The sequence below is a fragment of the Bombyx mori genome, chromosome 12 (assembly GCF_030269925.1).
Source record: "Bombyx mori chromosome 12, ASM3026992v2".
Classification (NCBI taxonomy): domain Eukaryota; kingdom Metazoa; phylum Arthropoda; class Insecta; order Lepidoptera; family Bombycidae; genus Bombyx; species Bombyx mori.
Window position 1 is genome coordinate 9,057,238 of NC_085118.1, and position 26,847 is coordinate 9,084,084.

At 38.5% G+C, this 26,847-nt stretch overlaps 1 protein-coding gene and 1 long non-coding RNA gene across 52 annotated transcripts in view; one reads left to right on the top strand and one right to left on the bottom strand.

Moving 5' to 3' along the window:
- LOC101735614 (cell adhesion molecule Dscam2) overlaps positions 1-26,847 on the bottom strand; it is a 73,062-nt gene that overhangs the window by 17,521 nt on the left and 28,694 nt on the right. For 11 of the 50 annotated variants that reach the window (XM_062671455.1, XM_062671473.1, XM_062671444.1 and 8 more), the window contains exons 8-28: positions 22,684-22,832; positions 22,246-22,429; positions 22,045-22,148; positions 21,270-21,526; positions 20,308-20,465; positions 19,421-19,575; positions 18,148-18,441; positions 9,388-9,507; positions 8,956-9,129; positions 8,778-8,866; positions 8,466-8,673; positions 8,197-8,353; positions 7,874-8,125; positions 7,067-7,177; positions 6,739-6,980; positions 6,487-6,642; positions 5,253-5,401; positions 4,378-4,510; positions 3,970-4,079; positions 1,937-2,096; positions 158-309 (exon numbers count right to left, since the gene is read on the bottom strand). In XM_062671455.1, coding sequence (XP_062527439.1) covers positions 158-309; positions 1,937-2,096; positions 3,970-4,079; positions 4,378-4,510; positions 5,253-5,401; positions 6,487-6,642; positions 6,739-6,980; positions 7,067-7,177; positions 7,874-8,125; positions 8,197-8,353; positions 8,466-8,673; positions 8,778-8,866; positions 8,956-9,129; positions 9,388-9,507; positions 18,148-18,441; positions 19,421-19,575; positions 20,308-20,465; positions 21,270-21,526; positions 22,045-22,148; positions 22,246-22,429; positions 22,684-22,832 — 3,514 coding nt within the window. Of the gene's footprint in view, positions 1-157; positions 310-1,936; positions 2,097-3,969; positions 4,080-4,377; positions 4,511-5,252; positions 5,402-6,486; positions 6,643-6,738; positions 6,981-7,066; positions 7,178-7,873; positions 8,126-8,196; positions 8,354-8,465; positions 8,674-8,777; positions 8,867-8,955; positions 9,130-9,387; positions 9,508-11,261; positions 11,550-12,346; positions 12,632-14,375; positions 14,661-15,606; positions 15,895-16,571; positions 16,860-17,021; positions 17,310-18,147; positions 18,442-19,420; positions 19,576-20,307; positions 20,466-21,269; positions 21,527-22,044; positions 22,149-22,245; positions 22,430-22,683; positions 22,833-25,193; positions 25,318-25,359; positions 25,484-25,842; positions 25,967-25,991; positions 26,116-26,159; positions 26,281-26,331; positions 26,456-26,525; positions 26,647-26,696; positions 26,821-26,847 lie in introns of all 50 variants that reach the window. The other 39 variants (XM_062671457.1, XM_062671452.1, XM_062671468.1 and 36 more) reach the window with 20 other exon arrangements.
- Positions 10,002-16,409, top strand: LOC134199846 (uncharacterized). 2 transcript variants are annotated; one of them, XR_009974495.1, is made up of 3 exons: positions 10,002-10,086; positions 12,506-12,613; positions 16,191-16,409. It is a non-coding gene; the product is annotated as an uncharacterized LOC134199846 (long non-coding RNA). The 2 variants fall into 2 exon arrangements; XR_009974494.1 differs by lacking the exon at positions 10,002-10,086 and adding an exon at positions 10,123-10,372.

Consider the following 26,847-nt stretch of genomic DNA (forward strand, 5'->3'; position numbering starts at 1 on the left):
ATTTTTGTTTATTTTAAGAATACTAAGATATAATGAGAATACTACACTATAGTATACAATAAAACGTTCTAGTAATGGCAAAAGCACAATCCGTGCGAGCCGCAATAAAAAAAAAACGAAACGTTGTGGATGTTGTTGAATTAAAAAATAAAAATACCTGAACAGTTTCCCAGTCTCCGAACTCCTGTTTGTAGTGGATAGTGTAGCCGGCGGCGGGGGACTGGTCCACGTCGGCGGACGGCTTCAGGCGCAGCGTCAGGGACGACACGGACGACGACGCGATGCTCAGCTGCGGCGGGAACGGGGGAGCTGCGACAAATACACTCATTACACATAATGGTAGTTTTCCAATTACTGCACTATAGTAGAATTATTTTGTCCGTGCAGTTTGGGTCATAAAACATAGCCCGGCTAGGGCGGTGAGCATGTTGCGCGGGCGCAACGCCAGTATCGATAATAAAAAAAAATCGTCGAAGGCAGGTACACGGCGGCGGGGTGGTATACGAAGGGTAGTGAGACATTGTTATGTTAAGAGTCATTTGTACTTACCTGCAAATTATAGTACATTATGTCGAAGAGAAATGTGTTTTTATGCATTCGTTCTCTGAATTTCTTTAGTGACACAATGGCTACTCCTTTGTTTTGTATCAAAACGGCAGAATTTATTCATAATAATTTGTTGCACGTGTTGTTATCAACAATGTGTTAAAATTGTTCACTGAAATAAGAATAGATCCCGAAAAGTTACAAAGTGTTAATTTCTGCCGTTCTCGTTAACTTGCTGCGGCGGTATGTGGTGTAAGTGTTGGATTAGTGTTTTTTTTTTCATTTTTATCACTAGCCCACAAAATGACAAAACTAAATACACTATCGATAACGCTTATCGAAAACAAGAATGCGCATCACTATGCCCGTCCATAAGGCTCGTGAGTGGAAGAGAGAGCGAAATACTCGCTTCACCGCTCCGATTTTTTTATTACCCAAACTGCACGGACAAAATAATTCTACTATAGAGCGCATTATGCGGCATAATGCTCAACGTTGAATGTTCCAACTACAGCAACGCTTCGCACAATCGAGCACTCTCAAAAGTAATGCTCTCGCGTGATACTCACAATCGATACCAACTCAGTGACAGAAAATTGACAATTGTTTTTTCTTTAAGTTGGCATTGATCGAAATTTCGTTTACATTACCGTTAGTAATATTATTATTTGTTGAAAAAAATTGTAAGGCTTTCGTTTCGTCGTAGTGTCTTGGAAATAATCAAAGTTAATTCGAACTGTGCTAAAAAAATATATATAAGTATAGATGATTCAATTAAAAAGTATATAATTCTTAGAATTCATTTAAAAAAAATACTCAAAACGTAAAAAAATGGTAATGAAATAATCAACATCCAAATTACTTAACATAACCGTAAATAGTTTTCAACCAATTTTTTTTTCAACTCTGAACTTAGCGCACTCTGCTGATGCATTTGAAAACTAATTCACGTTCCAATTAAGCTTCAGCATAATTCGGCATTGTGTGTCTTCGGCATTGTAGTCTTGGCGAAATCTGTGATTACACAAGTACCATAGTCTTTGACACTTTAGACAAATATTAATAAAGACAAATAATATTTAATCTATCCTCAATTTGACCACAGACTAGCAATAACAAAAGTTTAACAATAAACAAGTAGTAGGTATGCATACGTCTGTGTGTCAAACACATGGTGGTGTGTCTAATTTTTTTTATTGATTTATTTAATGTACAATTAATGCACAATTACAAAAAAAATAGCATCCTGCACTGCTTCTCAATATTCTCTATAAATGTGGAAAATTTCATACTCTTCCGTCCGCGCAATTTTCGTAAAAAGGGGTACAAAGTTTTTGCTTCACGTATTAATATATTAACTCGGTTCGCCTGATGTCTGTTGAGGACTTACCGAGTACAGACAGAGTGTGGGTGACGGTATCGGTGCCGAACTGGTTGTCGACGTGGCAGGAATACTCCCCGGCGTCCTCGCGAGCCACCCCGGCGATCTGAAGCGAACCTTCCGGCAGCTGGCGGACACGCTCCGACGCGTCCAAGAGTTGACCTTTGACCTAAAATAACATTTGATTAAAAAAAAATTGACGACTGCAACGGACAGATTAGCTTATGACGAATCGCTCTGGAGTTAAGTGGTTACGATATATGCCGCTAGAAGCCGCTATACACTTTGAAACGTAAGGTAAGTTTCAAAGGCAGTGGTACCAGCGTTCTTTTTTTTTATTGCCTAGATGTGTGGACGAGCTCACAGCCCACCTGGTGTTAAGTGGTTCCTGGAACCCATAGACATCTACAACGTAAATGCGCCACACACCTTGAGATAGAAGTTCTAAGGTCTCAGTATAGTTACAGCGGCTGCCCCATCCTTCAAACCGAAACGCATTACTGCTTCACGACAGAAATAGGCGGGGCGGTGGTACCTACCCGTGCGGACTCACAAGAGGTCCTACCACCAGTAATTACAAAAATTATAATTTTGCGGGTTTGATTTTTATTACACGATGTTATTCCTTCACCGTGGAAGTCAATCGTGAACAATTGTTAAGTACGTATTTCATTAGAAAAATTGGTACCCGCCTGCGGGATTCGAACACCGTTGCATCACTACGAATGCACCGGACGTCTTATCCTTTAGGCCACGACGACTTGTCTTCCTTAAAAACTGTTATGCAAAATTAGTTCGTGGCAGGTATAAGCAAAATACCGGTACCTACACAAGCGGGCTTACCGTCGATACTTCTAGAATATAGAACGAAATAGAAGAGCGCGTATACCGATTCCGTATACCGTAGAGGAATTTGCCGATTCTCAATATATGAACTTGAAGTCGTCGTGGCCTAAAGGATAAGACGTCCGGTGCATTCGTATCTTGCGATGCACCGGTGTTCAGATCCCGCAGGCGAGTACCAATTTTTCTTATGAAATACGTACTTAACAAAATAAATCTTCACGATTGACTTCGTGTAATAAAAATCAAACCCGTAAAGTTATAATTTGCGTAATTACTGGCGGTAGGACCTCTTGAGTCCGGGTAGGTATTACCGCCCTGCCTATTTCTGCCGTGAAGCAGTAATGCGTTTCGGTTTGAAGGGTGGGGCAGCCGTTGTAACTATACTGTGACCTTAGAACTTATATCTCAAGGTGGGTGGCACATTTACGTTGAGATGTCTATGGACTCCAGTAAACACTTAAGACCGGGTGGGCTGTGAGCTCGTCCGATCTAAGCACCACCACCACCACCACCGATCTAAGCAATAAAAAAAATGAAATGATTTCAATAACACAAATATAAAAAACAAAACTTGTTATGAAATTCCGGTACGTGGGATGTAGCTATGGCATTCTGTATGTACTGAATACAAAGCCGCCAAGAAAGTAATTATTTACTACTCGACAAAGAAAACTATAATAATCTTGAAAATAATAAACAAACACAAAAGCGTTTTTCACTTCCGTTTGTTTTAACGATTTTTTGTTTAGTAATTACAAAAATTTACTTTCTACAATATTTGTTTTACAGCAAAATAAAAGAAAACATACATAATATTAATTTATATCTTGAGGTGTCAATTATTTTCAAAACATTAGTATGCTAAAATATTTATCGTTGCAGAAAGGCCTTGTTTCATGAACCCGCAATGTAATTTGAATAATTTTAGCCTGTTCTTCCCGTGTCAGCTAATTTTGTACACTATTCATTATTGCACCTCGAGACATTTTATATGTTTATGGTAAGAAAGAATAAATTTAAATGTAATAGAAAAATAGGACATGTTATTTGTTTCTAGCATCACAGAAAAATTGCATTAAGCCTTTAGTATTTTTTCTTCTATGAAGGGAGTGGTTATTACCAGTACGATGAAAATATAAACCCAATGCAGCATGAACATTTGTTATTATTATATACATTATTTGTTATTACATTACCTTCCAGATAATATTAGGGGACGGCACACCGACAGCAAGACAAGGCAACTTCACATCCTCTTTGTAGGTCGCGGTGAATGATTCGTCAAACGAAGCGATCTTAGCGGGTACTGTGAAAAATATGAATCAATTTAAGTTTAAAAACTACTGTTTGACTGTTGACTGACTCGGTGGTGCAGTAATTAGCGTCTCTGACTGTTGCGCTGAGGGTCGTGGGTTCGATTCCCACATCGGGTAAACATTCGTGTGATGAACAGGTTTGTTCGTTCTTTGTCTGGGTGTTTATTGTTTATAGGTCTCCAAAACACAGGGAATCCGAAATTGGGGTCAGTTTACCATGCGTGATTATTATGTAGGTATTTATTATTAGTTACTATTAGATATGTATTCAAAATTTTATTATTTAACCTTTGTCGCTGGGGCTGCAAGAGGCGGTTGCTGAGGGTTGTCCTTCGCCGATGATAGTTGAAGCGGTTACCCAGAAGTCGTATCGGCCGGGCTTCAGTTCAGTTGCGGAGTAACTAGTTTGACTGGCTGGTACCTGGAATTTTATAAATAGATAAAAAATAGAAATATATAAAGATACATTAGCTTATAATAGCAACACCTCGTCTCTTCCCGTGGATGTAAAAGACAACCGGGTTGGTGGTAGAGCATATTGTAACCTGGCACGGATGGGTACTAATATTATATTTCTGCTGCGAAGCCTGATACTCTGGTTTGATCTGTGGGAAAACTGTTATACAATACGATTGAGATTTTCACCTCATGTCACAAGGTGAGTGGGTGGCGGGATTCACGTTGTGATATCAATGGACTCCAACTCCACAATGTAAACTAGTTGGTCATCAGAATAAGCTACAGCTATAGCTACAAGAACATACAAGATATACCTACCACGATTTTCTAATTTCATGAATTCCCGAATATACACTTACGGGGTGAGACATTTAGTTTTTTTTTATGGCAATAGTTTTAACTTTATGCCAGTTTCAAGTAAAAGGTAGGGAAACTGCACGTGAAACAAAATAAACAAAGACATCAAAAGGAAACAAAGAGACAATTAGTTTCAGTGGTAGCACCAAAAAACTGGCTAAAAAGAGGGTAGACAGATAAGTCAGCTCTTAGCATCCTACCCGCAGTCTTCCGACTATCTGTGATCATCATGGGGAACTCATAAAATGCGAACGTCCTGGTAAGATTACCAGTTCAGTAATAGAGTGTATAATTTAGATAGGCGCAAAGTTTAAAAGAATTCCTAACACATGTTTTAATTTAATTACCTTATTAGGATGAGGTTCTGCGTTCTGTGCTTGCGTGTACACGTTGTAGTGGGTGACAACTCCGTTAGGTTGCGCGGGGGCTCTCCAAGAAACAAGGATAGAATCCTGTCCCATTACAAGAGCTTTGACGGCACGCGGGGCCTCGGGTACTACACAGTACGAAATTATTTTAAGAAATTTCAAAAAAAATACATTGATCCACGTAAGCTTGTTACGGTGTCATACAAAGTGATATAACGGGAGGGATTTTATTAAGCGTCTTTATTATAAGGCGGACCGTGGCTGAAAGTTTTGACGCTCAAAAAAAACTTACTTAGGGTAATAAATTATGTTTTATTCAGTGTCTTTACTCAGGTGAATACTCACTGCTAGGAAACATTATCTGTGTCGATAAGGAACAAATGTGATCATTTTAAAGAAAAGCTTAAACTTTACATGGGATTTATAACGAAATGTCTTCAATCAGTTCTCCTTCGTTAAAATAGCTAAGCTAATTATAAATTCGAGTAAAAAACCGTTTCAAAACTAACGGTAGTATCAAAATCCGTCTAATCCTACAAGGTTTATAAACAGAATTACTCGAATACTTCCATTAATCAGGAGCACGGTGACTAATCCAACTAGCCAATCAGGAGTAAGAACGCGTTTCGTTTTTATAACCAACTTCCAGGAATTAAAGGGTTTTAATAAGTTTTGCGAGTTTAATTTATTATTAGACGTGCTTCATCACGGGAACCATTCGTAAGTGTTACGTACGTATTTACTAAGAATATTTTTGCCTCTTGAATTTGAAACCCGAATAGGTCGCAGCAGGCTATTAGGATACGAAGAATTCACTGTTTGGTCATTTCCACTAATGTGTTGTGTGACTGTGTTTCAATATATAGTTTTTGGCATATATTACTAGTTTACAATTGGTACTTTACAATACAATGGTATATTATTGTATTATAAGGATGTGTATCAACAGGAAAGATCATGAGCGTATTTATCCTACGGCTGATAGGACTATGACATAAGGCCACTGGTAGCGAGGTGCGGTGCAAGCCACATCACCACGCGTTGACTTTGTTTGTTTCTTAATTTGGCCTTTTTAGGATTGTCATTGATTATCGTTAAAACACTGCAGGATTTAATTTTCTAACTAAAAGTTTATAATTTTTTTGGTTCATCTAATATACGCCACTGAGAAAGATACAATATATCACCGTAAAGAAGAATTTAGAATACTGACCGTCTTGTTCAGTCTGACAGTGGATGGGTACAGATCGCACTCCGTCTCCGCCGTTAGTGGTCGCAAGCACTTCCATAGAGTAGTTAGTGAATTTCTTGAGTCCGTGGAGAATAGTTTCGCTACTGGCCGTGTTTTTGGTGTCTTTAGTTTTTTCATCTATAATAAATTCAGCATTGATAATATTACTATAAACCAGAAAAAAAACGAAATGTACTTGCTTAATATAAGTTTGACGTACGAGGAGATACGTACCGTACCAAGTTTCGCTGGGTCCGTAAATCACTTTGTACGCCTTGATCAGACCATTGGCAGCAGCCAGTGGGGGCGACACCCAGGAGACGCGGATGGTTTGTGCCGTGAGGGTGGTGCATAAAACGTCTTGAGGGGGAGCAGACGGGGCACCTTCGGCGGTATAGGCGCGAACTTCAGCGGACACCGGGCCCGATCCCATCTTATTGAAGGCTTGGACTACGACAGTGTACTGGGTGTAGGTCCTATGGAAAATATTCAGATGTAAAAATTAATAGTACACTACAGTTATCATGAATTGCTGACTTTCGCAGTCTTCAAGAAAACATACTTCAGATTTTGAATGTCCAAATGGTGTTCCTTGCCAGATTCTTTGGAAATGTCGACGGTTTCGAAAACGAACGATTTGTTGCTGGAAGCCAATTTGTATCCAACGTAGTACCTGATATACAATAGAATTAACATGTTAATATTATTTATGTATAGTCAATTGGTATTGACAGTTTTTTTATAAAAAAAACTTGAAAGTAATTTCTTGAGCTTTCTGTGTAACTACCCAATGCAAAAGCCTGAAGATAGTTAATTTATTTATTGCTCAGATGGGTGGTTGAGGTTATGACCACTTGACCTTAATGGTTACCCGAGCCCATAGACATTAACAATGTAAATACCGCCAACCACCTTGAGTTATCTAAGTCTCAGTTCTATTGTACAATAGCTGGCCAACCCTTCAAACCGAAAGGCTTCAGGACAGAAATAGGCAGGAAGGTGGAACCTACACAGTGGACTCGTATGAATTGATGGACTAACCAACCCACCAGTAATAAAGTTCTCTCTGACTCATTTCATACAATTCTTCTGTCTCTGACTTTTTTTATTTTTTAGAGGGGTGGACGAGCTCACAGCTCACCTGGTGTTAAGTGGTTACTGGAGAACATAGACATCTACAACGTAAATGCGCCACCCATCTTGAGACATAAGTTCTAAAGTCTCAAGTATAGTTAGAACGGCTGCCCTACCCTTCAAACCGAAACGCATTACTGCTTCACGGCAGAAATAGGCGGGGACTCACAAGAGGTCCTACCACCAGACTTGGATGCGCGATAGTAAAATGAGGACATCTTAAAGAACTTCTTACCCCTGCAGTTCACCATTCCAGTCTTGGGGCGCGGGAGGTTTCCAGGTAACGCGAAGTGTGTGCTTGTCCGCCGCGTCAACCTTAACGTCTTGTGGGGGCCCGGTGGGTGCCTCCTCGGCCGTGATGATTGTAACAGTTTCTGAAGGCTCTGAAGTTCCGAGTTCGTTTTCGGCGACGATCCTAATGTGGTAGGCGGTGGCGGGTCTCAAACTAAATACGCCGGCTTCAGTAGCGTCCCCTGGTACAAGAACTCTAAAACAAAACTGACTTAATAAAGTTAAGGGCTTTATTTTTTTTATGCATTAACGTAGATTTCATCACACCTGTCAATATCCTTTTCCCAGTTACCCTTAGCGCGTTTGTATTCAATAAGGAACTTCTTTATGGGCGAGTTGCCGTCATAAGGAGCTGCCCAAGACAGTTGTACTGTTCTACCAGATTTGTCCAAGACTTTTAGACCATATGGAGCTTCGGGAACCTCTGTAAAGTTTGTTAATATTTATTTAATTCTCCTTAGAATTCTTTAATAGATTCCCTTAATCGGTTTTCACAATAATTCTGTTTTATTTTGCGCGAACTTGTAATAACTTGCCCTGGATGATCATGTTGATGCTGGTATCGTCCGAACCGAAAGCGTTAGTTGCCACGCAAGTAAACAGCGCACTGTCCGATCGTTCAGTTCTTCTAATGCTCAGGTCAGATACAACTCCCCCGAGGAGAATCTCTTCGCGGATGGTATATCTTGGGTCGGATTTGGGTTCGAGACGTTTGTTGTTCATGTTCCAGATGATTCCGATAGGCTTAAAAGTTACATATTATTATGTCGATTTAATTAATTAAAATCGAGATTGTGCGTGTAATAGCTATAGAGATAATTTCCAAACGTAATGAATGCATTGTGTACCTTCTCTCCTTTAGCTTGGCACTGAAGTACAGCAGGTTCACTTTTGCGAGCAGTCTGATTCCTCATTTTAATCTCGAATTGGGGTGGTGCTGAAATTAGTTATATTAAAAAGTAAATTATTGCCAATTAACAAAAAATTAAAAAATATGAATACGTCGAGAATTTGTGCTTTAATTACCCTGTACGCTAATAAGAATCAACGCAGACAATCCGGATCCAATCCCGTTAACGGCTTCGCAAAGATAATAGCCCTCATTTGTTTTCTGAATATTTGAAATAGTCAATGTGCCGTCCTCAACTTTAACATTTGGGTTGTTAGGCTTAAGGTCTTTGTAATCGCCAGGCGTATCCCCTAAAAAAATCATCATAAATAAAAAATGTATATTTATGTATGGATTTTTTTTTCATTGGATAAATTGCATTACCCAATTTGTGATTACAGTTGAATGTGAATCGAATCCTTAATAAAGTAAAGATTACGCCAAAAAGATACATTTAATAAATAGATAAATTAGTAAAAGTTTAAAAGGATCTCATTGTGTTTTTTTCCGAAGAATGGAACAAGTCAAATAGAGGGTTTATATGGCTTAAAGAGTTAAAATTAATTTACCTTCAGCCCTTTTCCAAGTAACTTGAGGCTTGGGGAAGCCGTCGGCTTTACATTCAACTTTAGCATCAGAGCCTTGGGCAAAAGCTTTATCAGTTGGCTCAAGAATCCAACGTGGTGGAACTAAAATACAATCATTTTATTCAAACATCTATAACCTATGTAAATATTTGATTATTCGATTGACAAGATTTATTTACTTGCAAAATTCAATTTAATTCAAGATTTCACAGTTTTAATTTATATTTTTGTCAAATTTTAGTAAATGGAATCAATGATAGTTTTTTTTTAATCAGAAAAAATATTTGGGGAATCATTGTCATTGAAATAGCGATCCACTAAATGAGAAATAAATAAGTTATTGTAAAATATATACCTAGTTTTAGTTTAGTTATATAACAATTACCATTAAACTAATGTTCATAAGGTATTATTATTTAGAATTATCGAAAAAAAAAAACAATATTTATTAAGATTTCTGTTACTTGTGTGATTCATTCATTTGTTGTTTCACTATTTCATCAAAATTATGTTAGAAATTTCCCAATATTGAATTTATATTTAATTTGTGAATAAATACTTTTTTGGTTTATTGTTTACTACTTTTTATTAGACATAATATCTTACACAGCCAAGACACGATTTAAGGGAGAAAATTATAACTGAGAATCATTGATTCGTTTAGGTCTAAATATTTTTTAGGTAAATATAAATTCAAATTGAAATTTCTATAAGTGTTGCCAAGCTTCCATTGCGATGAAAGCATTTTGATAATTAGTTTTCGAAATTTATGTCAGCGTCATGGAAGCTTTTAGTATTAAACAACACATACTAACATTAGCAATACAAGACCAACAGATAGTTAGTAAAAAAATAATAAAAAATAAATAAAAATAAAAAGCATTAAACGTGCACTTTGCCGACCAAACATTAAGCTTCTGTAGAGATAATTACACAGCTTCATTTTGAAGAGAAAAAAACTGTTAAGGTAATTAGATACAAGTAATTATTCCTACAGATTTGTTAGTTTTCGAAGCATTAGCGTATTGAAATGAAAATGCAAAAGAATGAAAAAGGCATAGATAGGAATATAAGGATTTGGAAGGAAAGAAATAAAAAATACGCCAGGAGAGGACAGACGGGATTTTCGATGATAGCCGCAGCCGGTTTAAATTTTCAAGTACGTTACTAGTTCTTCTTGATATGTAATTAATTGAATTTTTCGGACAATTTGAAGAGAGATTTTTACTTAAGTTACAAATTCGTATCTATGAAAAAGCATACAATCAATATCCAGAACTAAGCTAAGCTCTTCCGTGCGAGGAGGGTAGATTATACATGTGTTAATACCATGAACTTCGAGAGTGGCAGAATAATTGGACATGCCGGCTGCGTTGCGTACGATACACGCATACGAGCCACTGTGTGACCACCCCGCGGGGTCAATTAGAAGTAACGAAGCACGTTGAGCTATTTTGGTGGCAGTCACCCCTGCTTTCTCCTTCAAAGCTTGGCCTTGAAAGTACCATTTTTACGATGCACGTGTAGTTCCCTTGGTGATTTGCGTTGACAGAGTTGATAGTGAGGACAGAGGCGCGGGAGCCTAGCGGCATCGTCATGATGTCTCTTTGGAGACTTGAATCTATTGTTTCGCTGCTGAAAGTCCACGATATGTCGAGAGGCATGTCACCCTTAGTAGCCACACAATTCACAACTGCTGTATCACCAGGATTTGATGGAATCTCACCAAAGCTGAACGGCGCTATTATCGGCGGAACTAGGACAATAAAATATTTCATTTGGAATAATAATAATGTTATTATTTTTATGGTTAAAAACAAAAGAGGTGAAAACAATTTGAAAACGTTTGTTCGCACCCCTTACGATTAATTCGCTGATATGAGAGGCAACGCCAGCAGCATTTGTTGCGGTACAGTTAAAAACGCCGGCGTGCTTAGCATCCACCGATTCTATTGTGAGAACGCTACTTCTTCGATCGTTAGTATTAATACGAATTTCGGGAACAGAGTTCACTGATTTATTATTGAATGTCCATTCGATGCGCACTGGGAGGTCACCGTGGGTAACTATACATTGAAGCGCGAAATAATCTCCGAGGAAAGCTGGCTCTGGTCCAGCGTTAAAAGGTGCGATCTTAGGAAGAACTGAAACAAACGTTTTAAAAATAATGTTGAAATAAGGAACTATTAGAATTATTTGACTAACCGTAAACTATAAGGTCTGCCGAATATGTATTACGACCCGCGCGATTTTCTCCGACACATGTGTAAGTACCGGCATGTTTTGCGTTTACGGATTCTACTATCAACAAGCTACTTCTTTTAGAATTAGTAATGACGTAATCGTTGTTTCTTTGAGATATTACTTGTCCATTAAACTTCCAAGTGATCGTTAAAGGAAGATCGCCGAAATTTATAGTGCACGCCACTTGCAAGTATTCTCCGAAATTCGCGGGTTTTTCGCCGAAAGTGAATGGTAAAACGTTTGGAGGTACTGAAAAAATATTACACTAAATGACATAGAGAGATATTTAGGAAAACATAAAGTACTTTAGAAAGTTACATTGATGATGCGTAAAAAATACAGAAATAAAAATGTTTAATATATAAGCACCGTTTATATTCAAGGTTGAAGTGTGAAAATTAGTTCCTGCATCATTTTTTGCAACACATGTATAGTTGCCAGCATGAGCATGCGTTACTGAACCTATACTCAGAATGGCACTTCTTTCTCCAATTTGGAAAACGGTTATTCCGGATCTAGGCTTAACAGGTTCATCATTGAATAACCATGTTAACTGTAGTGGATGGTCACCTTCGATGACAGAACAGGGAGCAGTGATGACTTGCCCGGAATTCATCGCAACTTCCCCAAAGGAGAAAGGTTGGACGACAGGGGGAACTAAAGAGAAAGCAAGCACCCGAACTATAATATTATATACCAATGACATTGAGTAGAGCGGTGTGGCTAGATGATCCAGCCCTATTAGTAGCTGTACATGTATAATTGCCACTATTTAGATCTGAAGCCGCCTGTATATCTAGCACGGAAACGCGTTCACTAAGTTTCGTTGTTTTGACGCCCATTCTGTATGTTACAGGCTTTCCTTGGAAGTACCATGATATTTCAAGTGGCGTGTCGCCTTTGGAAACATGGCAATCGAGATGTACAGATTCTCCGGCAAAAACTGCTTCTTCCAATTCGAAAGGTTTGATATGAGGAACGACTAAGAAAAGAAAAAAAAAGTGTTAATTCTTTATCTCTTGTATGATCATGCTATACTTTCTACTATACCCTTTATGTTTAACGTTGTGCTATATCTATCTTCACCAGCTTTGTTTTTTGCTATACAAGTGTAATTTCCACTGTGCTCGCCAGTTACAGTGCCAATAGATAAAAAGGACGTTTGCTCTGCCATCTTCATAGTTTTAATACCGACGTGACTTTGTATATCTCTGCCTTCAAATGTCCATGTAATGGTCAGAGGTCGATCTCCTTTAGACACGTGGCATGTCATTTGAACCGATTCGCCATAATATATGGATTCTTCAATCTCGAACGGCATTATATGGGGAGGAACTAATTGAAAACGAAATTAAAAATGTTTTCTAAGTGGTCTAAACGTGCAGTATCTTAAACAGACACACATTCTGTGAAGACGGATCCGTCTTCTTTCACTGAACATAAAATTCCTTTACAAAACTAAAAAATAATACCGTGTATGTTGACAATGGCTGTATGGTTTGTTCGTCCAGCACGATTACTCGCAGAACAGGTATAGTTGCCACTATGTTGACCCATAGCGGTCGAAATACTTAAAACAGATGCTTTATCTCCTAGTTTAGTGGTCGTTATGCCCATATTGTTGTGGTATAAAATTTCACGGCCTTGGAAACTCCATGTTATTTGAAGTGGTTTATCTCCTTTCGATACGTGACAAGTGAGGTGAACTGATTCACCAGCAAAAATTGACTCCTCCACTTCGAACGGATTTATGTGTGGAACAACTTCAATTCGAAAACAAGGGTGACATAATTAGGTTGTGTGATTAATGGGTAAAAAATGATACAGACATTATAGTCAAATAAAAAAAAGTACACATCAAACTATTAAACTAGTTTTATATGCTCGTTTGTAAGATACCAATAATTTTAAGAATTGTTGTGTAAGATGCAGTTCCAGCGAAATTTTTCGCAATACACGTATAATTTCCACTATGTGCGCCGGTAACCGAAGGCAACGTCAGAACGGAGGATCGATCGCCGACTTTGGTGAATGTACCGAGTTCTTTAGAAAGTTTTTGTCCATTAAACTGCCAAAAAACTTCCAACGGAGTGTCGCCTTTCGATATATGACACATCATTTGTACGGATTCTCCAAAAAACAGTGCTTGGTCGACGTCGAAAGGCAAAATGTTCGGTATGACTGTGTGAATAAAATTAATTCAATTAAGCAAAAAGAAATGATAAAACAAATATGCATACACTTCGCTTATGTGACATGTTCATGGAACTCATGCTAATTCAGTGAACATATCCGAAGCTAAGACTCGCTGTGTGAAAAACTTTATATTTAATTTAATAAAAAACTGACCATGAACGTTAAGGACAGTGGAATGGTTAGTAGAGCCGGCACTGTTTGTTGCGACGCAAGTATAATTGCCACTGTGGCCAGCAGTAGCGGCAGTGATAGACAAAAACGAAGTCCGCGTTGTTATTTTGGTGGTCATTATGCCGAGATGCGATGAAGTGTTTTCAAACCCATGGAAATGCCATTTGATATCAAGAGGTATATCGCCCTTCGATACATGACAGTTTAGTTGAACTGATTCACCAGCAAACACGGATTCGTCAGCTTCAAAAGGCACGATGTATGGTAATACTGTTAATGAAGAGGCGTATAACAATATAGATATACTGATGAACCAAGCGTGCAGCGTGCTAGAGAGGGTTAGCTAACTATAGGGATACCGTGGACATTGATAACAGTAGAATGAACGGTCTGGCCAGCGTGGTTGAAGGCGTGACATGAATATTCGCCACTGTGACTCGCTGTTGCACTAGATATTGTTAACAGTGATGTCCGTTGGCCTATTTTCATTGTAGATATGCCTTGATGAGAAGACAATTCTTTTCCATGAAAACTCCACGTGATAGTAAGGGGTTGGTCGCCTTTTGATACGTGACAATTGAGTTGTACTGATTCGCCGGCGAACACTAGCTCTTCAGTCACCAATGGAACGATGTGTGGAGGAACTGGCAAGGGTAAATTTAATAAAAAAAATATAAGAACACAATAAAACATAATTAAAAATGTACCCTGAACATTTAACATGGCTGTGTGGTTCGTGCTTGCTACTGTATTAGAAGCAGTGCAGGTATAATTTCCGGAATGTCTCTCAGTTGCCGCAGGAATTGATAATATAGCACTTCGATGCCCTACTTTTGTGATAACGATATTATCATTTTTCTTAATTGGCTCATTACGAAATGACCATGTAAGGACTAACGGCATGTCACCCTTCGGAATGTGACACATAATTTGTATGCTTTCTCCGTAGAAAACAGCTTCGTCAAATTCAAATGGCGATATTATGGGTGCCACTGTAAAAATTGTCAATAATGAAGAACACATTCAAGGGGAATTTATAGGTTTGGATTGTTTGGATGGAACCGTACGTAAAGCCACATCTGGTGTAAGGAGACATTAAATACCCTTAACATTGAGCGTAGCGTGATGGCTAGCACTGGCGACAATATTGGAGGCGGTGCATGTGTAATTGCCAGAATGTTCAGCCGTCACCATAGAAATTATTAGAGCTGAACCCCTGTCTCCTACATTTATTATGTTCACCCCAGATAGCGAACTCACATCTCCTCCATTAAAAGTCCACTTAAAATTTAGTGGCTTATCTCCTTTTGGTACGTGACACGTTATTTGCACTCCCTCTCCATAAAACACGGATTCGTCGAATTCAAATGAAGCTATAATCGGTGCCACTGAAAGACGCGAATTTTTATTGGTGATTCCTTCGAAATAGCTGTTTTTATAATTTAGACTAATTTGCTTGGGTAATTTCTATAACATTAATACCCGCCAAAGTTACAAAAGGATATAGGAGAAAATATAGAAGTACTACTTTAAAGTTTTAGTTAACAAGCACAAAAAAGAAAAACATTTTGGAAACAGTAAATTAAATACCATTCACATAAAGCTCAGTTGTATGGTTCACTAATCCAGCGTCATTTTTGACAACACAAGTATAATTGCCCTGGTTTTGGTGAGACACTGATTCGATACTCAGTTGGCTGGTTCGTTTTGTGTTTACAAGATTGATTCCAATATCTCCAGATATTATTTTGGCACCATTGAAATACCAATTAATTTTCAGAGGCAAATCGCCTTTGCTGACAGTGCAGGTAACCAAAACCATTTCTTGTGCGTTTACTGGTTCAGCTCCGAACTCAAACGGCATTATCTGGGGAGGGACTGTTGGGTGCAAGGATTTAGGGAACTAGTTTAAAGAAGTTATTTGTGTAAATGTCAAAATACACAGTGAAATATAATGGGATGGCGAAAAAGCTAGAATGTACCGTTAACATATAACGCAGCAGTATGGTTCGTTATACCAGCTTCATTTTTTACCACACAGGTGTAATTTCCTTGATTGTGATGACTAACAGTTTCTATTGTCAGTTGGCTTGTTCTCTTATGGTTATTTAATACTATTCCATTGATTCCAGAACTAACGAAATCATCATTAAAAAACCACTTTATGTCTACAGGTAAATCTCCTTTCGTCACTGTGCATATCACTACTGCCATTTCTTGATCATTCAATGCCTCCGTTCCAAAATCGAATGGTAGTATTTGCGGTGCAACTAGTACAAATAACAATTTTAAGCATTTTCAAATAAAATTTTAGTTAACAGTCTTCAAATCTATGATTATATTTTTAGGACAAATAAATACATTAGATGTGATCTCTTCATATGAATTAAAAACGTATTTTAATGTTGAACTTGAAACGATTCTTACAATAATCTAAAAATGCGAACGGCTATCTTCAAGAGGTTCGGAAAAAAATGTTTAAAAATTCAAAATCAAACTTAGTGAAACATAAAGCAATGCGTTATAATTAAAGTCATTATGAAAAATATTGATACCGTTAACTTTAAGTGTTGCGCTATGACTACTACGACCGGCTTGATTTTCGGCTATACACGTGTAATTGCCAATGTGTTCATGTAAGACATTTTCTATGCTCAGCATAGATATTCTCTTTCCATTTCGGTTTATTAGAATTCCGTTACCGGTATTCAACGATTGGTTATTTAGCTGCCAATAAATGTTTAGCGGTAAATCTCCCTTTCCGACTGTACAGGTCAACGAAACAGTTTCTCCTGCATTCAGAATGTCTTCTCCGAAATCAAAAGGCGTTACTTGCGGGACAACTGACAAGAATTCAAGATCCATTAATGATCAGCAGATCAATTTTCGTATACATATTAAATTACGTTTTGTTTTAATAGGGAAAAGGGATACAAAAAGAACTGTAATATAAAAAGCAAGTTAGCGAAAGGTATAAAAACATTCATTTTAAGAGAAATGGATACCGTTTACAGTCAATTCAGATGAGTAATTTGCATGGCCTCCTATGTTAGTGGCAGAACAAGTATATACGCCATTGTGAATAGATGCTACTGAATCTATTGATAGACTGCTAGATTTATGACCAATCTTGGTGACAGTAATGCCTGGTATTTGTTGGACTGGTTTTCCGTTTAAGAGCCATGTCATATTAATTGGCGTATCTCCTTTTGTTACCATGCATTGTACTCCAACAGTGTCTCCTGCATTAGCTGATTCCTCTCCGAAGGTAAATGGATGGATTTGGGGTAGTACTGTTGCGAGAAAATAATAATTTATCTAACTCTAAAATAAAAAACATGTAGAATTTAAAGTTACGATTTTGGGATTAAAATAACCATTGACTTCCAATACTGCACTGTGATTGACTTGGCCAGCTATATTTTCCACGTGACAGGCATAAAACCCTCGGTGCGTTCCATTTACAGAATCAATGTTGAGTATGGACATTTTGCGACTCATGCTCCCTATGGCTATTCCCAATTTATTGTTAGCAGTAATTTTTCCACCGTTCAAACTCCATGAAAAATTGGCCGGAAGATCGCCCTTATTCATAACGCATTGAACAGACACGGTATCTCCAGCGTTGGAAGGCTCATCACCGAATTCAAAGGGTGAGATTTGAGGCGGAACTGTATTAACACAAAAAGCTTACGATAATTCTAATCGATATGAATGAAGTATAAAGTAAGCGAACCGTTTATGCTAAGGATTGTTGTGTGATTAGTTTGACCCGCCTGATTTTTTATTTCACATGTAAAGGATCCCCGATGAACCGATCTCACAGATTCAATATTTAATATAGACGTTTTCTTGCTAATCGTCGTAAGAACGACTCCAAGGTTATTAAGGGGTTTGATTTCTTCTCCATTAAATAACCATTTAAAATTTACGGGTAGATCGCCTTTACTCATTACGCATTGCACGGATGCGGTTTCTCCCTCGTTCAATATTTCTTCTCCAAATTCGAAGGGCGTTATTTGCGGTGGTACTGGGACGAAAATTAAATCGCAATAAAAGGTATTTTAGGACATTATCGGGATATTTCATGTGTTATGGATTAGAAAAACGTAAGCTAGTAATGTGGTGTACCGTTGACTTCAAGCACAGCACTGTGATTAGCGGAGCCTGCTCGATTTGTTGCCACACAGATATATGTGCCCCTGTGTACGCCACTTACTGAATCTATACTCATTATCGCTGTCTTTTTATTAATCGAACTTAAAACGACTCCCAGATTATTGAACTTTGTAAGTTCTTGGCCATTAAATATCCATGAAATGTTCACTGGTTGATCGCCCTTGCTGACGCTGCAAGTCAAGGTAGCCGTATCTCCAGCGTTGGCCGGTTCCTCGCCAAATTCAAACGGTAGGATTTGGGGAGGTACTGTGTAAAAACTCTTTTTATTGTATCTAGTCTAAAGCTATTAGTGCAGGGGCGTGTGTGACTAACGATGTAGCTTTGGCGGGCATAAATCTGAAGATTTCGTAAAGTAATCAATATGTTTACTTAAAATTTTATAGCTGAAACGAATTCCTGTAATAAAACTGATATTAATACAGAGATGTATAATAATGTCATAACACTAGAAGTCGCTATTCCATATTTTAGTATCATCAAATTCCTCCTACAAGTCTTATAAAATTTATGACATTATTATATAGAAATAACTGAGCACATTGATAAAAATAATTATTGTATCTTAATATAAAATTCGTATTAAAAAGTACACACGTCAAATGAAATTAGCTTTGCAGTTCGTGCAAAGGATATCTTATTATTGGGTAGAATCAACTACCGTTTTCAAAGAATGGAATTATAAATGGCGGCTCATCCTGCCTTTACCGGCAAAAGTTTACCGAGTCTTATTATTGTAGGTACTCTAGGTATACCAATTCTAAATAATATATCTTTACTTTCAGATGAATATTTAGGTAAAGTTCTTTTTTTATATTCAACAAACCAACCATTTATAATTCCGTTTTTTTTTCTACACATGTTTTGTTTGTTTTCAATTTGCCTTATTTATCATGTACTCAGTTTAAAAACACTTTTAACGACAACGTCTTTCAAGTTTTCGGTATTTTTCATACATATTATCAGTTATTCCGATTATTCTAATATTTTTATTGTACTTTGTAGGTGGTTGAATAATTTTAATTTTCTTCTATAATATTTTTTAAGATCAAGGCGCCTTTGATAGTATTGTTTTTTTTTTAAAGCGCCTATAGTTTATCTGCGTTGTACGAATAAGAACGTTGCAGAGGATTGTTGTTGATCTATTTTACTGTAACAACGCTCAATCTCTCAACCGCATTAGTAGGAATTTTTAAGAGTTGATTTTAATTTATAGTTCTAAACTTACCCATGACTTGAAGTTCTAGGGTTTCTCTAGCCGTGTATCCCTGCGAGTTCTTCGCGACGCAGGTGTATGTGGCTTCGTCGCTCATGCGCTCAACGTTCTCGATAACAAGGGTGCCGTTGGGGAATACTTTCTGTTTTCGGTTGATCGGGAGGACTCTGAGAATTGAAAAATACTCATTTTTTGACAAGCGAGTGGAATATATTACTTTTAAACGTAAGATAACTGCCCGCTCTGCTGGTGGTCCGCTAAGTATCAGAGTCTATACACCAGCTACCGATATATATGGGGTCAAAGACCTTTTATTAGGATTACGGCATGGCCCGGAGGTCTCTCCAGTTTCACCAGGACAAGTGGTCGAGCACGGACTGAACCAAGAACTAAGGTTGGTATGCCAACTATACTGACTATTACGACTTTTGTTTAATTTTTGTGTACAAATAAGGTATTAAAAATCAAAATGTTCTTTATTGAAGTAGGCCTTCGCAGGTGTTTTTAGATCGATGTGACTAGCATTACTACTGTACTTATTGCCTTTAAACTACTTTTATTAGTGCTACGGATTACAAAATTTTGAAATTAAATTTATATGAAAATACTACAACACTACAGTTAATTGAACAACTAATACTCAGTCCACTCACACCCTGTACCAGGGACAAGCTTATGTCACAGTGCACACACGTTTGAGAATAGGAAATTATTTAGCAATATTATGTATAAGCTACAAGAGAAATTTAATTAAAGAGAAAGCTATATGTACTGCTTATAGCGAACTGATCTATAATATCTCTAAATTGCAGCCTTTTCCATAATCGGCTCCCCGTGCATCCCTATTAAGTTGCAGGTCAGGACTGAGTCATTCAGCCGAAAAATACCAAGTAAGTTACCTTCCATCACGTTCCCAAACAATGGAGTCGATAGGGTAGCCGGCGACTGGACAGTGCACGATCAGAGTGTCTCCGGCGACGACGGGACGCTTCTTCATCGGACGAACGAAGGGTAGACCGTAGATGTTGACACGAGCCGAATGGGATGTGCTGCCGACCTGAGGACATATTTAACCGAATGTCTGTAAGATTCCCAACTAAATCCAATGGTGCTTTTAGGTACCTCAAGCACCGGTCACCGTCCTCGTCGAACCCGTCGCTTACGACGAAGGGCTCGACGAGTAAATTAACCCACAGACACAGCCCGCTGAGTTTCTCGCCGGATCTTCTCAGTGGGTCGTGTTTCCGATCCGGTGGTAGATTCTGCGAAGCACTGCCTTTGCAAGGGCCAGTGTCAGCAACACTCCGGTTTGAGCTCACCACCACACACGCTAGGATAAGGTAGGTAAGAAAAAAATATCCAACCCAGAGTTTTTGCTGTAAGTTTCACATAATTAATTTTTGAAGTGATAACTCCTTAAGCCGCTTCCGTAACGCGTTACGGTGCCAGTCTGTCTGGCGTCCCTTTCTCTCACGCATACGGCAGTAGTACTGAGAAAGTATGTAACTCCTAACTATTTATATATTTATACATATATTTAAATCTAGATACTAATCATCTACATACCCAAAAATTAATAAATAAAATTTCCTTACATTATCTTAAGAATATACATAAAATTTAAGTAATAACCTAAACTTTTTTAAAAACCTTTTTTTAATCATGTGTACGTTTTACCACTATTCCGATTTCGTCGACAGGACATTTTTGAAACTTGTCAAGTAACAAAGACTTCCTTTACCTATTTACAATGGTCAAGTTACGATTCCCATTTGACGAGTAAGGCAACAAAAATGATTGTATAAAATTTTAATTAGTTTTTGTGTTGGACGTTCGATGAATACCAACTATGATCAATCACCTTGCTCGAAGCGAAGCAGGTGTAGAGGCCGCCATCGTTGGTCTGCACGGAAGAAATGTTGAGGTGCGACTCGACGTTGCCGTCGGCCGTAACGAATTGTCCGATCTGAAGTCGTTCGCCACTGGACAGCTTCTCACCGTCCAAGAGCCAGGCGATGTCGGGGGTCGGGTTCCCGGACGCTACACATTTCAGCCGAAGAGACGGACCGGAGCGGAAAGTCTGCTCGCCAAAGCTATGCCTGATTTGAGGCGGTTCAACTGAAACATTTTCAATTTAGTCTTAAAAACTACCAATAGTTAAACGATTCCTGTTTTAAAGGTGTGATAATGGCTATACTGGCTTTTTTTACAGGTGGTAGGACCTCTTGTGAGTCCGCGCCGGTAGGTACCACCACCCTGCCTATTTCTGCCGTGAAGCAGTAATGCGTTTCGGTTTGAAGGGTGGGGCAGCCGTTGTAACTATACTGAGACCTTTGAACTTATATCTCAAGGTGGGTGGCGCATTTACGTTGTAGATGTGCATGGGCTCCAGTAACCACTTAACACCAGGTGGGCTGTGAGTTCGTCCACCTATCTAAGCAATAAAAAATATATTTATATATACAATCAAATTAAAACTTAGACTTGTCTCAAGGTTCTTTTTTATTTGAGACAGGATGTGGCCGTCTAGGGCCATCTAGGGCAATCAATCTCTTTGCAGCATAAAAGCAACGCGGTTGTGGAAATAAACAATCAAAGAGTAATTAATAAATTGGTAACGAAAAGAAATATCTCACATCGTCCTCCGAGTTTCAGCTCAGCACTTGCACTTGCGCTTTCTTGGTCGTTCCTAATGGAACACTGATACATTCCCTTGTCTTCTTTCTTCACAGATTCAATTCTGTAGGAGTTAGTTTGAAAGTTTTATATAATTTTGTTACCTTGCTTTCCTTTTCTTCTTTTTTTGTATTGCTTTTTAAATATTGACATTTACTCACCTTAAGCTTGCGTCATGGTGTTTCATATCTTTACCGTCTTTCAGCCATGTAATAGTTTTGACGGGGTTTCCTTCATATCTGCAAGTAAAGACAGCGGGTCTCCCGAAGTCTACCGTTTGAGTGGCGGGCTCTACGGTTGCTTTCAATGGAGCGGTGACGGTTAAAACGGTTTCAACGGATTCGCCTAAAACATTGAAAGTTCATATCAAATTGATTGAAACGGTTACTGTGTTTAACGAAATTTTTACAGTTTCACTTCCGTTTCACAATTTCCGGTATTACGTATGCTTCATAAGTTTCGTGGTCACAGACGACTGTAGTGGTTATTTATCGAAATGTGAAAATGGATACTACCTACTAATTTAAAAACAATTATAAAAGTGATAATGTTAAGACTCGTGAAACGAATTGGAAATAATAGTCTTTTTCGTTGCTCACCTCCGACGGAATTATTGACGACACACAAGTATTTGCCAGAGTCTTCAACTTTTGCCTCTTTGATAATCAGAGTTCCAGATACTTGCTTCACTCTATCGTCAAGTGTGACGGGTTGTTTGCGTGTTGTGCCATCAATGAATTTGTACCATCTGTAACAAAAGAGAAAACGTTCAGAACAGTATTCATCAAGGCGAATCAAATCGATTGAGAGTTCAAATTATATTTGTCATGAATACGATTAATGAATTTCAAGTAAATCATTTCGGTCACTTAAGTTTAACTTTAATAGTCTTTGAGGAGCGTTGACCGTTTGCTCTAGAAGATATGAGTTTCAACAAAACGACGATAAGACTACACAAAACCAATAAGAATTTTCGAAAATATAACACTGAAGGAAGCCACCAAAAAACGACCATAAAACAAATCAAAAAGCTTGCAATTTGCTAAATATATTTTGAATACCAATTTCTAAGTTACCTGACGTTACCCATTGTAAAGTTTCTTACGAGGCAAAGTGATTGTATGTACTAAGTACAGACCGATTCACGAGAAGCTCAAAGTAAAGATTAAAGCGTCTGAAATAAAGCAAGAACACCCTGACACTTACCAACAGGTGTCTAACTCCGCTCAATCGTTACTTTGGCTGTGGACCGTAATACGGAAGCGCGGCCGGCCGCGTTTCATCACGCCTTCATGTGACATGTGGGCGGTGCGGCCGCCGCAACAGACTGCAATAACAATGCATATCAGTACATTGGATTGGGATGATGATGGTGTGTCTACGTGAAAAATGAATGCGTGAGAACCTAACGGCCGGCCGACGGGAGAAGTCGTACCTCATCAAAGGAGCTGGAAAAGCTTGAGCGTCACATAGGAGAGCAAGACTTTCGCCATGTTGACCTATTTGCCGGTTGAGCCCGTCTCCTGTTACTTTTGGTCCAGTTCTACCAGATGGTTCTGTAATTTAAACTTTAAACTACATTCTGAACTCACCTAAAACTGGGCACCGGATAAGCAGCAACCTGGCAAGTAAGGTACGCGACGTCTCGCTGAGGAACAACAAAAACTTCCCAACCTTCGAAATTTTTCGAAGACGCTTTCCTGGGCCTAATCTTATTGGTGGGTTCTGTAATGGCAGATTTCCTCCTTACAAGAACTAAACTTTCCTCACAAATGAAAATATGGCTATTTTTCCGAGAAGAAACTTAAGCGATCGGACTGGCACGGTCGGTCAGGTCAAAAGTCAGGTTAAGAAAAATGCCTTTACAAGATTGTATTTAATAATAGACGTAACTATAACCCTTAACACATTTTAGTTCTTAGTATTGATCAACGCACCTTGATAAAGGTACAGGATATCCTTGTGCAGGGCATGTCAGCGCCAAAGATATTTGTTGAGGGTAGGTAACGGTAGCTTTTGGTGTTGCCGTAATACTTGGAGCAGCACTTGCTATTGGTTCTAAATCGAAACAAAACGCTCTACTCAATGACCTTAATAGATAAATAATGTTAATAAAAACGGGCCATTTATAACTACTTGACAAAGAAAACTTGCCTGAATATTGGAACGGGAAAAGCTTGTGCTTGACACAATAATCCAAAATGTTGACCGATTGTTCGAATAAAAGTGGAACTACGTGCATCCGTGGAGAAGGTTGGAGCTTTGTAGCCGACAGGTTCTGTAGTAAAACAAATAAACTTGCCTGAATATAGGAGCGGGATAGCTTTGAGCCTGACAGAGAAGAGCAAATCCTTGCCCAGCACGTTTGCGGAAAACACTTCCTATCGATTCAGTCGAGAATGTCGGTGATTTTGCGCCAGCGGGCTCTAAAACATATGTTGTAATAAAAACGTAACTTGCCTGAATAATGGGACTGGAAAAGCTTGTGCTTGACAAAGTAAAGCAAAACTTTGATTCTCTTGTCTTTTAATGGACGAAAGAGCTGAGTCAGACGAAAACGAAGGAGCCTTCGAGCCCACCGGTTCTGTGGAAACCAATGTACGGATAATCCTTATCTGTATATAAAGATAGTTACTTGCCTGAAAATTGGAGTGGGAAACGCCTGTGCTTGACATAACATAGCAAAATTCTGACCCTTATACCTCTTTACTGCAGATAGCGTAAAATCAGTAGAGAATGTTGGGGGCTTAGAACCCACTGGCTCTGTAGAAAATAATCGTGTATTATTATGACTTACCGAAATATGGGAACTGGGGATGCTTGCGCCTGACAGAGTAATGCAAAACCTTGTCCGACATCTCTAACAAATATACTTCCTTTAGAATCAGTAGAAAAAGATGGAGCCTTTGCTGCGACCGTTTCTACAAAATGATGTTTTTTTTATTAACATACCTGAATACGGGCTCAGGGTACCCTTGGGCCTGACACAACATTGAGCCACCAGATGCAGCTTCAATATTGTAATTGTACGTGGCTGAATTGGGAAAGGCTGGCGCCCTCGCAGTGATAGGTTCTGAGCGAAAAAAATATTCGACAATAATCAACTCACTTGAAAAGTGGTGTTGGATGAGCTTGAGCTTGGCATAAGAGAACCACTCCTTGATTCACAAATTTTGTCAGAGTCGTACTTTTAAATTCCATCGAAAAGGATGGTGCTTTCGAGCCTATAGGTTCTGCGGTTTTGAGAAGATAGTATTATTACCACATACGCTTACCTGAATAAAGGGACAGGAAATGCTTGGGCTTGGCATAGCATAGCAAAGTCCTGATAAGTTTTACGGATAATGCCAGAAAATTGTACATCGTTCGAAAATGTAGGGGATTTCGAGCCAACAGGTTCTATAATTGGAAAACATTAATTTAATCACCTGAACAAAGGGACTGGAAAACCTTGAGCCGGACACATGATGCTTAAGCTTTGGCCAACACCTCTCAAATACCATGAAAATTTGTTATCAGTAGAGAAAGCGGGTGACTTCGATCCAATCGGTTCTAAAATCACATTTATTTTTTTATCGAATTTATTTCAAGTACCTGAATGTGGGAATAGGATGCCCTTGAGCTGGACAAAATAATGCAAGATTTTCTCCTACGCGTCGCACAAACCATGCTAGTTTATCATCAGTAGAAAATGATGGTGATTTAAAACCGACGGGCTCTGAAAGGCATGGAAATAATGTTAAACGTTTTAATCTCACCTAAAGAAAGGAACAGGAAAGCCTTGTGCCGAACATAATAAAGCGAAATTCTCGTCTAAACCAATTTGAAACGACGCCAGCTTGGAACCGCTTGGAAATGAAGGACTTTTGGAGCCGATCGGTTCTAAAAACAATTGAAACTTAGATACCTGAATATAGGAGCGGGGAATCCCTGCGATGGGCAAAGTAACGCAAAACCCTGTTTAACGTGCTTTTCATACCATGCCAATTTAAAATCAGTAGAAAATGTAGGGGCTTTCAGACCGACTGGTTCTAAAACAAATGCCTACGATTTATTTAAATATGACAGAACTTACCTAAATATTGGCACTGGATATGCTTGTGCCAAGCAAAGCAACGTTATACTGTTATTTAAGTGAAATTGAACAAATTCGATGGTTTTTGTTGGGACTTTCGGTGGAGCACTATTTATTGGTTCTAAAAGGAAAATTTGAACAGGTCAATCATTTTGAATTATATTAGAATTACCTGAATAAAGGTACAGGAAAAGCTTGAGCAGGACATATCAGCGTTAGGCTATCTTTTATCATAGCATTAAAACCTCTAACATTATCCATTGTTGGAAACTTCGGTGGGACACGTCCCACAGGCTCTGAAGATCATGGAAAACATATTATAATGTTTGGAAATTATATTGCGACTAGCGTATAATCTGTATTTACCTGAATATTGGAACGGGGAATGCCTGAGCTGGGCATAAAAAAGTTACGGTGTTGTTCAACGACACTTCGGTGATATCAATAACTTTTGTTGCAACTTTCGGTGCAGCTGTACCGACGGGTTCTATGAAACATTTTTTGAGTTAAAATCTATTTATCAATTGATCTATGTACCTGAAGGCTGGGGCGGGGTAAGCTTGGGCGGGGCATAAAATGGTTACGTTTTCACCACTCACAGCATCAAATGCCCGACTTTTATCAGTTGTCGTAAATTTTGGCGAAACACGACCGACTGGCTCTAAAGATAAAAACTGACGTTAGATTT